This window comes from Tursiops truncatus, chromosome 2 (genome assembly GCF_011762595.2).
Source record: "Tursiops truncatus isolate mTurTru1 chromosome 2, mTurTru1.mat.Y, whole genome shotgun sequence".
Taxonomy (NCBI): Eukaryota; Metazoa; Chordata; class Mammalia; order Artiodactyla; family Delphinidae; genus Tursiops; species Tursiops truncatus.
In genome coordinates this window covers 132,380,910-132,395,424 of record NC_047035.1, presented here as the reverse complement: position 1 = coordinate 132,395,424, position 14,515 = coordinate 132,380,910, and the positions used below count along the sequence as shown (strand labels likewise).

The 14,515-nt window shown below is 51.7% G+C and overlaps 1 protein-coding gene across 2 annotated transcripts in view; it reads right to left on the bottom strand.

The window, feature by feature from the left end:
* Positions 1-14,515, bottom strand: part of RGMA (repulsive guidance molecule BMP co-receptor a) — a 44,529-nt gene that overhangs the window by 18,642 nt on the left and 11,372 nt on the right. The window contains exons 1-2 of one of the 2 annotated variants that reach the window (XM_019945933.3): positions 6,834-7,040; positions 6,554-6,669 (exon numbers count right to left, since the gene is read on the bottom strand). In XM_019945933.3, the coding sequence (XP_019801492.1) occupies positions 6,554-6,635 (82 nt within the window). In that variant the 5' untranslated portion in view covers positions 6,636-6,669; positions 6,834-7,040. Of the gene's footprint in view, positions 1-6,553; positions 6,670-6,833; positions 7,041-14,515 lie in introns of those variants that run through there. The other variant, XM_019945932.3, reaches the window with a different exon arrangement.

The following is a 14,515-nucleotide window of genomic DNA, read 5'->3' as shown; positions in this document are numbered from 1 at the left end:
TGGCCGAGTGCCACTCACCAAGCTGAGGCAGGAGGCGCTGCCCCCTCGTCACGCCCAGCCAGGCTGCTCTGTCCCAGCCTCCACACGTGCCAAGTCGCTGCAAGAAACCAGGCCGAGTGCCAAGGAAAAGGGCACACCCACCGGGGCCACACGGAGCCAGATCAACAGCCACAGCTGAGAGGACGTTAGAAAGCACATGTGCTCACCCTCGGGCCCAAGGCCACAAGCAGCCCTGCAGTCAGGCAGCTACGGGCTCCTCTGAGTTAGAAGGGCCCATGGCGGGCAGGGGCCAGGCACAGGATTCCATGCCCAGACCACCCTGCCTTAGGGCAGAGAACTAAGCGACTCTGGGTTCCACGAGAAGGATGGCAGGGGCAAAGACATCACTTTTCAGGTATAAATGAAGCTTGTAGGCGAGCAGTTGGGCTTCCTACTTGGAGGCATAACCCCTTTTCCTGAGTCTAGGACTGGCTCTAGAGGTGACAGTTTTCCATTCCGGTTCTGCCTCTAGTAACCCTGGGCTCATCTGCTTGGTTGCTCCGGGTCAAAATTCATTTGAAGTGGCTTTTCTCCCCCACTTCCATCTGCAGGCAGGCCTTCCTCCACCTTCCTCATGCACTGGGAAGGCACACGCCTGGCTGGTGCACACCCGAGTGTGAGCCCGTGTTCATGGAACATTCCTCAGCATGGGGAACTATAATGGGCTCCTTTCTGCAGGGACTTGGGCGCAGAGGGATCACTTCAATAGGCGTCTCGGTATTCTGACTGCCCAGGTGAAGTAGTGAGTGGAATGAATAAATAAGCAAAACCCAAAAGACACAAATCTGACTTGGGAAAATTTGCACCATGACAGCTCTGCCAAAGTTGTTTTCCCAACCTACGGCTGGGTGGCATGTGCTTTGGAATGCTAAGCCAGGGATAGATAGGGAGCAGAGAGGGCCTTTGGGAAGAGGCAACAATGTGAGATCCATGGAAGAGCGTGGTCACTCTTCATTCTGCTGTCTAATTATATCTCCAAAGTTTCTTATTCTTTTCCCCCCACCTTAAAGCCTTATACGCTACATAGCTCCAAGTGTAAAATGCCACGTAGCACGTTTAACGAGTATTTACCCAAAACCTGGGATACGGAAAAGGGCAGGGGTCTGGGCTCTACTCCTGGCTCTGCCACTAAGTTGTGCGATGTCAGGCAACCTCTCTGACCCTCTGGTTCCTCATCGATACAGAGGGAATGGTGCTCACAGGGGGGGGGGTGACCATCTCATGAGGTGACATATTTCAAGTATTTAGCAGAGTGCCTGGTATATGTGGCCGCTCAATAAACGGAAGAGCTTTAAAAACTGTTGTTCTTCAAATGATCATATTTTGGAGAAAACAATATGAAGGTATTCTGTCTTGAAGGTTATTCATGAATGTCAATTAGTGATGGTAGCCTGTGGGAGACTGGAATTTGCGTTATTTTCATTTTCTTATTTATCCTTTTCGGTCTTTAGATTTAAAAATGAGTATTGTCTTTATAAGCAGAAACAAATTTTTTGAAAACAAGATTGGGGTATCTGGACATCCCCCACCCCAACCCTGTGGTCTCTGCCTGTTGAGCAGAAAACAAACAGACACACAAAAAACCCAAGGGTCCTGTAGTTTCCAGGACTGTGCCGGGTGTGTTTGGGGTGCAGAGCAAAGAGAAGGGTATAAAGAAACAGGAAATGGGGTTCCTGCCCTTATGAACAGCTCCGGTGATTTAGAAGAGGACTAAAAACCCAAGACCCAGGAAGCAACAAGGCCAAGAGGAAGCACAGGCGTCAGCAGTCCAGGTGACAGGTACCCAGGTCACTGGAGGGACGGCACTGGACCCCAACAGATGGCACTGGCCTTGGGCTTTAATCTAGTGGGCATTCCCGTTCCAAACTGGGCAGGGGCCTCAGCAAGGCCTGAGGGCTGCCCACCGTTAAGGTATGGTGGGTGGTGACAGAGTATGGGGAGACCTGGAGGGGCCTGGAGCCTGGGGACATGCCAGGGAATGAGGCCAGGGATGCGTGTGGGACCAGATGCCAGAGGGTCCTCCCTTCTGGATGCTCCAAAGAGGGCCACAGAGAGCTGTGAGTGCCTGAGCAGGCGTTTTAGAGCGATTCATTTGGCAACTTGGAGCGTGAGGGTGGGGCACCTGGGAGGCAGGTCCAAGCTCAGCTGCCTGCAGGTGACAACGGGAACAGGCAGGAAAGGGTGGAGGAAGGAGGCCCGGCGCCGGGTGAACCGACAGAAGGGAGAGGCCACTTCACACCCAGGACTTAACGGTTCTGGGCAGTGGGGTCTAACAGACACAGGCCAGGCACTAGTCCAGGGGACAGGAGGAGAGTCCAGGGAGACCCACCATCCTGGTGTGCCCAGGACTCAGAGGGCTTCTAAAAACACGGGACTCTCAATTTTAAAACAGCGGAAAGTCCTGGGTCCACTGAGATGAGTTGGTTACCCTAGAAGGAACAGTGCCTTCAGTTTTAGGCAGGTTGAGTGTAGCCAGGCATTACAACGGCATGGTACCCCCCAATCACTCAACCAAACATAAATTGGGGTTTTCTGCCCACTTCTGCTGAGGGCCTTGCACATTGCACCCGAGAGGGAAATTTTAGCAGGAACCATATGACCTCCAACATGTAAAGTGGTCCCCACGCAATCCTCTCACCTCCACAGAGACCCGGGACCCCAGTTCCCCATCTCATGGAGCAACTTTATCTGAGCCCATGGATCACCTCTCCCCAGTTCTCCTCTGGGCACTGGGGTGACTGCTAGCAATTCCTCCAACCTTGCAGAGGTTTCCCTTCTTAAACCAGAAGACCATAGATCCTCTCCTTATTCTCCAACTCATCCTCAGGGCCAAAGCGACCAAGCATCTGCAGGATTTTACATCCCGCCCTCCCTGGGAGCCAGGGCTCTGCCCTGAAGGCCCCTTGGTGTGGCACACACCAGCCTACTGGCTGACGCTGCTGCCATCCGGCTCTTGCAATGGGACTCATTTCAGTCTTTCCCTCTGGGACACAAAGTCCTACTGGAAGGACAAAAACACGGTAAGTAGGTTGACTTGCTTGTACGTTTTTGAATAGCAGCTCCGAGATAAATATTCTCATCTCTACAATGACACAGATGTACTTGGATACTGCAGAGGACTTGCGTCTCTGCAAGCCTTAGTTTCCCCACTGAGGACTAATCTTTCTAAAACAGCTGTGGTTTAAAAGGAAGGGGAAAGAGGAAAAAAGAAAGGCCCAGGGCAATGATTTTTAGAACAGTGGTCCTCCCACTTGAGGTGCATCGGAACCCTCTGGAAGGCCTGTTACAGTACAGACTGTGCATCCCACCCCCAGAACATCAGCTTCAGTAGGTTTCTAACAAGTTCCTGGGCCGGGGGGGAGGGAGGGGGTAGATGCTGCTGGCCCAAGGACCACATTTTGAGAACCACCATGCTGGAGTATAGCGTCCATATGTAGCCAATGGGAAACATGCCAGCATGTCTACAACACGTGACTTTGCCGGGTTCCTCTTAGAAATCTGTTTTATTAAGCCAGGGTGGTTTCAAAGTTTAAAGAAGTATCTATTAATTGTGTTTTGAAGCAGACGCTATTAGTGAAAGACTCTCCTAAGAAGGCTTTCTTGGCCTCCTGCCACCCCCCCTCCCAGCTAGACCACAGCAGTGGCCACTCTGTCCATCTGCTGAAGGCACAGCATGGTCCATGCAGACACCCTGAGAGCCCAAGGGACACCGAAGGGCCCCTGTCCTTCCACCAGGACTGAAGGCGGACGCCAACCTTGCTCCGATGAGGGCGCCGAAAGCTGTCCCTGTGTCAGGACCACAGGAGGTGTGCCACGCACGCTGAGTACATGTAAACACTCTCAAAAGACACAAACCCTCTCAGTCTAGCGGAGGTTAAGGCATCTTTCTCCACATAACTATGTCCAATTTAATTTGCAGTCCTATGGGTTTACTCCTGGAAGCCATTCAAGTCGACTAGCACTGAACAAGCCTATGCTTTCACGAGGCTGCTCCAGCCAGATTCCACCTGTCTTTAGAGGGAGGGGCTGGCACACAGGGCCCCTGACTGTCTCCAGTGCTTTCTTTTTTTTTTTTTTCCTCTAACGCCCACCCAGCTGCCCAGCAGACCTGCAGGTTCTCTGACTTGATCCCCAAGCAGCCCCTCTGGCGACAGTCCACCTCTTTGTGGTGGAAATGACCCATTTCATCTCTTAAGAAACCGTCTTCTTGACCCAGGTTTCTGGAGCACACACGTTTTCAGAGCCCCCAGTGTATTATTTCATGCGGGCATACTGGAAGCTCAGTTTTCAGCAAGGTGGGCAATTTTGACTAAATGCGGCTGTCAGGGCCTCAAATTAGAAGAAACATTAGCCAGTTGGCATGACAGTGCAACAGCTATCTGCTCTATCTGCCAGGTTTTAGTTACCGGCCTTGAAGCCAAAAAGAAATGGGCTTCTTGGACACAAGTGATGGAATTCGGGTTATGAATTCTATAACCCACCAGCTCTCCTCAGACGATGGGGGAGACTTTTAAAATAAAGTTTTTAAGATGGAGAAATGAAAACAGCAAAACTCCACCACCCAGCCCTGACAGCTCCCTCCTACCTCTGAGTACTTCCTGCCAGCCCTTCCCTTCCTCTCCCTCCAGCCCAAGAAGTTAACAAGTGCTGCCGCTTTAAGAGCGGGAAGGTGTTGTTTTAAGGGCTTCTAAGCCCCCTTTCTCAATTTCAGCTCCAAGCTGAGATCACATCCCCCATGGCAGCTAAGGGACAAAAGCCATTTATCAACCCATCTGATAAAACTTCCAATGGGCTGGATCTTTATCTGGACCAAACCGAGATGCACACACATTACAAACTTCTGCATCTCTAAAAGGGGGTTTTCTTCTTTTAAGAAGACGATCATTTCAAATTTTAGTTTCTTAGTTCTTGGGAAGGACCCAAATCAGCCTTCCAGCCAGAACCTTCTATAGGTGGGGAAACTATCTTTAAAAAAAAAAAAAAAGGGAGGGAGAGTAGGACTCCCTGCTGCTTGACCCTCTATGGAGGTTGTAACATTCTGGGGCGAGGGTGCACGGGGTCTAAAGGCTCTTTAAGGCATTGACACCCCCCATTTTGTCTTTGGCCGGGGCATCCCCAATGGAATCCAGGGCTGCGAGCAGGTTGTGACTCTCCGGGGACGCCCTTGGGGCGCGCGGTGCCGGGTGGGTTTTGGGGGGCCCCGGAGCAGGGCTGGGGCGGGAAAGTAAACGGATTCCTCTTCCCTTACAGCTGCCTTGCATGTCCTCCCACCGGGAGCCCCAACTTACAGCCAGGCCGAGTCCGGACTGCCCAGTTCTGCCAGTTCCTGAAACCCAGCTGGCTGAGGAGCAAAACAAAACAACCCAATCCCGGTCTAACTCAAGTCCTTTCTTGCAGAGCTCGGTAGAGCGCTGCGGCTGCGGATCCGTTCCGCCTGCGGAGCGAAACAGGCTCTCATTTTTGCAAAAAAAGACACCTCGGCATCCCGCAGCACAATGGAAACAGCCAGGAAATCTCGCCTTGCATCGGGGACCATTTGACCCGTGACGCTGGGTTTATTTGTATTTTTAGCGAGGGGAAAATGGGTACAAAGGGTTTAACTGGCATTTCGAGGCTGTGAGTAGCATATGGCAAAAATGGAATAAACTTTCTTGAAACATTAAAAAGAAAACAGACCCGGGATTTAAGTTTCGTGCCTTCCCCCTCCCCCTCCGAAAGGGGGGGAAAAAAAAGTAAAGAAACTGGAGCGTTTGGGAAGGAACAAATGCTTCTCTGTGGAGTTGGTCTCCCTTCCCCCAACAAAAACAAGAGGTCCGGGCTCGGAGGAATTTGAAAGCAGCGATCTGCCAAAAACATTGTGAAAAACTATGGGGGATTCATTGGAAACAGATGGGCTTTTTCAGCTTTAATTCTGAAATTCTCTCCCTTTCTGACACAATAAAAACAAACAGGGGGCGACGCGGAATGTTATCAAACAGGAATAAGGGCCCTTCGAAGCCCAGTCCGTGGGCTTCCCCGCGTGGGCGAGCGCGGGGGGGAGGGACGGGGTCCCGCGGGAGGGGGCGGTCCGGGTCAGGCCTGGGACCTCAGGGGCGCCCCCAGCTCCACCCCCGGGCACCCGGCAGGTTTGCAAACTGCTGGGCGAGGAGCTGGAGAAAGTGCCCCCTGCTCCGAGTCCGTGCCTCCCATTCTCCCCCTTCTCGGGGGCCCCTAAGGGGCGCATCCCGGTACCCCCTTTTTCTCGGAAGTTGGCAGACGTCCCCGGCGCCTGCGACCTCCCCGCCTGGCTCTTTTTCATTATAGCCTGGGAGGGGTTCCCCCAGGTCCCCACTGCCGCATCCATCGCGCCTTCGGCGGGACGCGGGAGAAACAAAGACGCGTGGAGATGGGAGGCCGGGGGGCCGGCGAACTTGAGCTCCGACTCACCGACCTGTGGCCCGGCGCTGCGAGGAGACCCGGGGAGCGGGCCCCGCGCGCCCGGCCGGCTGTCCCCGGGCCGGGGGCTGTGCCTTACCTGCGGGGAAGCTGCAGAGAAGGAAGGCGAAGGTCGGCCAGAATCCCAGGGCTGAAGGTCCTGCCCCTCTCCCCATACCCATCCATCCAGCTCGGCCTGTTACCACTAGCCTCTCCCTGGAAGAAGAGTTCAGAAGAAAAGAAGAAAATAAATCACGCTGCGGAGAAAGGGCAGCCTCGCTCCGCCGGCGGGAGCAGCGAGCCGGGAGGCTCGGTCCATCTCGGCCGCGGGCGCCCGGCGCGCCCCCCTCCCCGCGCGCCCCTCCCTCGCCATCCATCACCCAGTTCTCCTCCAATGTCGGCGCGGCCCCGCTGCCCCAGCCGCCTCGCGTTCCGCCCCCTCGCGCTCGGGTTTCAGCGCGGCCCGCTGGGGGCTGGGGGAGAAGAGCTGGGCGGGGACCGAGGCGGCCGGGCTGCGGCGCAGGCCGCGGGGACCTGGGGAACCCAGGGCTGGAGGACGGTGGGCGCGCCCCGAACCCCGCGGCTTTCCACGCAGAAAAGGCCCAAATGCCCCGGGACAGCCAAGGCCGGCAGAGAGCAAGGACGGCCGCGCCCCCTTCCCCCATCTTCCCTATACGTATCCAACCCAAGTAGAAACTGAGCTTGGAGAAAACCCCCAGGATCCCTTTACAACTAGACTGCTGTCCCGAAGACGCCACCGACACCCCGACTCATTGCTCTCACTCAGATGTGTCCCCAGTGCAGGAGGCTGAAAAATCCGCTTCCGAGTTGTCCGGGGTTGGGCGGGATGGCCCACTGGATGTCGGCCACTAAAGCACCTCGAGGCTCCCTCCCTACCTCCCGCCCCTCCCTTGGCCCCGGGCCACCCACCCCGCCTGGGTTCGGCCACCTCCAGCATCCCCTCCAGGCACCTCGCTGCTGCCCCAGGACTCGTACTGGCCGCTCTCCGGAGTCGGGGGCCTGCGAGCCTGACGGAGGCGGCAGGGCAGCTGCCACCCCAGGAGGTGTGGATGCAGCGGGCCCCGCGGTGCGCAGGGCCTGGACGCTCGGCGCCGCCAGGGCAAGGCCACCAAGGCCGCTCTTGGGAGAGCATCAGGGTGGTGACTTCCTTTAACTTGGTCACTTATTTTTCCAGGAGCAAAATGTCTCCTCCCCAAGATTCCCTAGGCCCCGCAGCTCTCCTGCCGCTGCTGGGATATTTAAGACTGGCCACTTCCCCTGAGAAGCATCTTTTGGATGGAACACAAATACGCCAGAGCAAGTGTTTTTAGTCAAACCAATTGCTCCTTTGGCCCCCCTCACCTCACTTCCAAGCCAACTCATCTGGTTCTTTGGAAAAAATTCTGAGTTTTTATCCAATTTAGATGTTTCTTTTAAGCACTATGGCAGTCCTCACTTGCTGAAGGCCACAGAGGCTGCAGGGCTGCGTCTGCATTTAGGACTCTGCCTGCTGGGAGGGGAGTGAAGCTCTGAAGGAGAAAGCTTTGGGCTAGGGGAAGAGGACCCTAGGTCTGTAGATGGAACCCAGAGCAGTAATACTTCTGAATCTGGCTTCTAGAAAACAAGTACGAAAGGGGACTAATGTCTCAAGCACCGCACCATGGGGCAAAAACAAGCTGTTGTTTCCTTAAGGCAAAATGCTGTGATGGCTACTGCTGGCTTTACAATTTGGGGTGCCACCGTATTTCCCTCAAAAATGTGGGTCTCACGGGGCTTCCCTGGTGGCGCAGTGGTTGAGAGTCCGCCTGCTGATGCAGGGGACACGGGTTCGTGCCCCGGTCCCGGAAGATCCCACATGCCGCGGAGCGGCTGGGCCCGTGAGCCATGGCCGCTGAGCCTGCGTGTCCAGAGCCTGTGCTCTGCAACGGGAGAGGCCACAACACTGAGAGGCCCGCGTACAGAAAAGAAAAAAAAAAAAAAAAAAGTGGGTCTCAGTCCAACAGGTTCTGTCTAATTATCATTTCCCCAAACCGGGATTCATTTTAAGTCCCTGTTGGCAAAATGCTACAGGTTTGTCCAGTGAAAGGCCACCACCTCAAAATCCAGATCGCGGTTCGCGTTCCTCAGGCTTGGCCCATCCAGGAGCCAGATCCACCATTTATTCTCTAGAATCGCAGGACAGCCCTGGCACACTGAGGCAGGCACAGAGCCAGACTGCACACAGGCACCTTTGAGGTCCACCAACGAACACCCTTTGCTAGATCCTGCCTTACACAAGTTAGTTCTAAAGCTTCTCGCTAACGAGAGAGAAAGGATCCATTAGCATTCCCAGCAGCCCCGACTGTAAATTCACCACCACCACAGCTGCAGCATCTCTGGGTCGTAGAACGTGGCTTAGGATCCAGCAGAGAGGCTGTGCAGGCTTCAGAAGGCCTGGAAGCAGGCCCTCCCGGTGCTGTCCTTGCCCAAGAGTGTGGACCTTTGGCTGCAGCCTCTACACCTCAGTTTCTTTGTCTGTAAGGGGCAGGCTGATAATACTGTCACCCCAAGACTGCAACTGAATACAAGCATCCCTTGGAGATCTTGGGGGTTCCATTCCAGGCTACCGCAATAAAGCAACTAATGCAATAAGCACGTCCCACACATTTTTTTTGCTTCCCAGTGCATATCAAAGTTATGTTTACACTATACTGTAGTCTGTTAAGTGTGCAGTAACATTATGTCTAAAAAACAGTATACCTACCTTAATTTAAAAAATATTATTGCTAAAAAATGTTCACCATCATCTGAGCCTTCAGCGAGCTGGAATCATTTTGCAAGAGTAACATCAAAGATCACTGATCACATAACAGACAGAACAATAAAGAAAAAGTTTGAAATATTGAGAGAATTGCCCAAATGTGACACAGAGACACAAAGTGAGCAAATGCTGTTGGGAACATGGCATGGATAAACTTACTGGATACAGGGTTGCCACAGGCCTTCAATTAAAAAAAAAAAAGCAGTATCTACAAAGCACAATAAAACGAGGTGTGCCTGCACCATCTGGGAGGGGCACTGGGCCATGGGAGCTCCCCAGCCTTCCGGCCAGGGGACTGGCTGTCATTTTGGGAGGAGATCCAATTCCTACGGCATAAGCAAATCATTTGGGAAAGGGACGAAAAGGGCTTCCTTCTCAGAGGAGAAATGTATGAGGCTGAATTTGGACATCACAGAAGTAGAGATTTGGCTTTTACACAGTTTAGACTATGAAGAGAAATCCAGCTACAAATAGAGCAATATGAGGTTGTGTTGACCTTGAGGAATCTGTCTATACCGGCCAAACCAACCAGCTTATTGACAACTCCACAAATCTTTGCAAAAATAAGAAATTCTTGAAATGTTGGGTTTTGGAACTCAGCACTCTATTTGCCATAGAAACTCACTTAAATCAAAGTGTAGTTGACTTCAGGGCTTCCCTGGTGGCGCAGTGGTTGAGAGTCTGCCTGCCGATGCAGGGGACACGGGTTCGAGCCCCGGTCTGGGAAGATCCCACATGCCGTGGAGCGGCTGGGCCGCTGAACCTGCGCGTCTGGAGCCTGTGCTCCGCAATGGGAGAGGCCACTACAGTGAGAGGCACGCGTACCGCAAAGTGTAGCTGACTTCAGACTGACAGCTCTCATTATAGAGTCTCACCACTTACGCATTTTCCCCTGGATGCAGCCTGGGCGGAGGGGCAGAGACCTTTTCATGCTCCTGTTCCCCTTCCACCAGTCCTGGCTGTGGAGGCCCCACCACTGAACCCTCGCCCCCCCCATCTCTCCCTCTCCATTTTCGGGGGGTGGGGTTGTGTGATGAAGGAGCAGGGAGCTTCTGAAAGGCGAGGTTTACGTAAGGTTGAAGCCCTCCCAGGGGCAGCGGTGGGGAAGGAGTCTGGCTTCCCCTGCCTCTGGGTATGAACAGGGTGTTCTCAAATGCAGGGCCTGAGTCATCAGTCAATAAATACATATTTAGGACTAGTACATGCTAGTCCCTGGGGTATAAAGAAATCAATAAGACAACTCCTATCTTTGAACTGCTAGTAGAAACAGATATTAGAGGAAGGTGAGGGGCAAAACAGAGGTGAGGAGTGAACAACTAACTACCTGGGGAGGGCTTTACCGAAAGGGTGGTGTATCTTGCGAGGTACCTTCAAGGATTCATTTTCACTAAGAATGATAGTAATAATGGCTCATGTTTCAGCGTGCTCTTACATTATGTCAGGTGCTGGCTAAGTGCTTTACATTTCTAGACACTTTAAGCTAAGGTGGGTTCTATTACTATCCCCATTTTGCAGATGAAGAAACTGAGGCTGAGTGAGTTTAAGTACTCACCCAATTACCAGCTAATAAACGGCAGAGCCAAGCACACCGAACCCCACCCCTGACGTGCTGTATGTGCCTTTCATTCCGATGGTGCAAGTCCACACTGGGCTTAAAGTCAAGACAGATAACTTAACAATCACTTTCAATAAGGCATAACACAGGCGCTGTCGGGGAGGCACAGAACACGGGCGCCAGGGGCCTCCAGCCCAGCCTGGGGTGCAGCGTGGGAAGGGAAGTTTTCCCAGTTGGGAATGTGCCAGGGGAAGGTGGTGGGCAAGGGAGGAGGAGGAGGGCAGGGCTTCCAGGTAGAAGGAACACTGAAGAAACCGTGTACCAAGGTGTGGCTTGCCTGAGGAGCTGGAAAAGCTTGAGGATGGCTATAGGAGAAAGAGGTGAGGCTGCAGAAGGAGAAAGCAGGAGCCTGGGGAAGCCTGGGAAAGGCCAGCACATGCTCTGCTAGGGTGTGCATCTTTAGCACTTGGGAGCCCCACCCAGAGCCTCACAAAGGAGAGGGGTATATTCTTTTGGGAGATCATCATGGGGGATTTAACAATAATACAAATGCCCAGGCCCCACTCGGAGCAGCTGAATCTGGATCTCGGGAGGTAGAGCCTTGGGTATCAGCATTTTTAGTCAGCTCTCCTGGGTGACTAATGTGTAGGGACTTGTAGGTTCTAAGTTCCATCACCCTCCATCAACCGTGGGTGCACATAAGACCCAGGATGAGTCAATCAGTTTATCCTCTTGGACTTAAAGTCCAGGCAAGACAGAGAACCTAATATTTGATTTCATTAAAGCAGTGACTGGCACATGACCCAAGATGACCAATCAGAATCTGTCCTGAGACTGTTGCCATGAGGGAGCTCCCAGTTCTGATGTCTGATTCCTCCATAGGATGGGTCTGCGGATAGTAATCTGACGGGAAGGTGAGTATTGATGAGTGCTGTGGGTTGAAGCTGTGTTTGCAGAGTTGGCATACTGTTTATACTAAAATTGCATTGTGTCTGGTGAGCTCTTCAGGGACTGATGGCGATTTTCAGGGCTAACCACCCCCATGCCACTCTTCAGCACATGATTCTCCCTGAAGCTCCTTCTTAGCTCCTCGGAGCTCCACGAGGACCTGCTCCAGCTATGGGAGCCAACAAAGTCCTTGTTTTGCTGAAACTGGTTTGATTTTGGTTCCTTTCACATCTATGCACAGATTCTTGACCAATCAGGAGGAAGCTAAGGTCCAACTGGTCCCAAGAAGTATTTTAGCCATCCTCAGAAGTGCAGGGATGTGTTGTTGATGGCTCTTAATCCATTATCCATTTACTGGCAAAATTTCTTGAGCCTACTCCCATCCCCTCCACTCTCCACCTTTGAAAAAATTTTGCCCTATACCACATTTTGAGGAACTCAGTTGCTTCATTGACAACTCAGAGTGGGACCCAATCCTTCTTTGTAATTTGTCCCTCAAAATCCTCTTTCAAACTTCAAGGGCTACGCTGGGTCTGTCCATCTCAGATTTGATGAACCAGAGCTGCTCAATCTCTGCATAACCATTAAGGTTTTATAGACTTTGATCATGTCACCTTTCTGGCTTCATCTTTCCACACTGACGTCCTTAAAGAACAAAGCAGCCCAGCTTCTCAGGAAAGCCTTCTGCCTGGGTGATTACTCACCTTTCTACAGTTTTGAGACATTTTTCTAGGAGAAGGTCATAAAACTGCCAGGTTTGGGTAGAGCCCAGGGAGAAGACTATTTTTGGCTTAGTTTCCAATACCATTTCTGAACGCTTGGTCCTGCACAGTCTTGGGCAAACAAACATTTTGCAAAGACCCCCAAGATCCCTTGGGGGCTATAAACAGACTGGACACAGTCCGTTATTTTTGTAATTTGGGTTGTTTTCCTAAATGTATTAACTGAGGCTTGCCCCTGCAAAAGCTTAATATGTATCTTCTTGCAAACTCATAAACTGGTCCTGCAGTTAATCACCATTTGTTTGCCATCTCTCTGGAGAGCCTGGAACCATTTCATCTGCAGGCCTGGAACCAGTCATTCCTCCAGATGATCTATGGACATTTAAACAAAGTCTGGGAGCACCAGTGATCCTTGGGGATCCCCACTGTTTATAATTCTTCATCTAGAAAAGTACCTGTTTATCCTCTTTTTTTTCCTGTCTCTAAGGACAATTCCGATCCATGGAAATTTCCCTTTATGTTTTGGAGGAATTTACTATTGGAAATGACCTTTGGGGTGGAACTTTGTCAGAAGGAATTTTGAACGTTTAAACATAATTCATCCCTGGGTTGCTCCAGACCTGTTTCTACCTCCTCAAGGAATGCTAACAGATTGGTCCAGTTTCATGTTCTCTTTTCAGAAAGCGTGTTGTGCTTTGGCCAGTTAATTAGGACTTTACAAAATGCTTGCTGATACTACTTTTTTAGTATCTATTCCACAAAGTGGTTATTAAAAGTGACCCTTCCTGGATAGGTGGGCTTCCTTTGTGGGCAGGGGGCCCAGCATGTACGCCCTTGGGTGCAGGCCAGGTGTGGAAGGAAAGTTGGATATTTTGGCCACAAGGATATGACTGCCATCTTTAATTGCCATTGCTCCCTTCTCTCCAGACGTTCCTGGGGTAGAGGGCCACAGGCTGTCCTTGACCTATTTGTTTCCATGACAATTTAGGAATCTCCCTGCTTCTCTTCTTCCAAAGCATTTTTGGGTCTCACTGCCCTTACTCTGGCATCAAGGAACCTCTTTACTGTTGATTTCGGAAAGCCGTCCAATGTGTTCCCACTTTGGCTTATCTTGGTTTTGTTTGTTTGCTGTAGCTTTACTTTCTCTGTGTGTGCACACTACTTCCGTGGCTTATGAGCTCTGTCCCTCACCCTGAGGGACGCTTATTCTTAGTAATTAAAACATACAGATTTTATTCCAATATTTTAATGGTTTTTTGAAACACACATTTCCCTGACATTCCAACAGCTCTTCAGAAACTGAAGAGATATGTCACTTTCTCTTCGAACTCTCTCAATGGATTTAAAACATTAGCAGATTTTATTTGCTCTTGGACATGTCTTTTAATGTCTGTGATCAGGTTACTAAGATCCACCCCCCACCGACCTCCCCCCCCCACCCCCGCCCCCGCCACCCCACTCGCACATGCAAGGCAGATTCTTTTAATTTATTTGTTTTTCTGTTTCATTCATTCAACAAGCATGCACTGAGTATTAGGCTCTGAGTGGGTTTTGGGAGTTTTCGGATAAGCAGCAGACAGTTCGCCCAGGAAGTCCCCAGGAAGCCCAGGGGCGCAGGCAGATGTGGAGACAAATAATTCTAGTTCTGAGGACTCTGAGAGGGGTGATTGTGTGGTGTCTCAGGAGCCCCACGTTTATTCCCCATCCCTGTTGCCTCAAATTAACTTGGGACTTTACCAGGCTGAAGAATCTTTTAGAATGGGGGGTCTTTGTCAGTAGCTTCTTTAACGAACTTGACCACTGACTGCAAAGCAAGACTTCATTAGTACCAGATCTGGTGACAACTGTGTCACCATTGGCCTCATACTGTCTGGTACACATCTGTCAAAATTCCACCTTGTGGACAAATCACATCAGACTGCTCCGTGGGGTAGCAACATCCCTGCTCAGGAGTTCACTTTGGAGGACCAGATTGGCATGGGACATCAGCATGGAGTGTCCACCTCAGAAGCTTCCAGAAGCACACCCCTGCTTGGT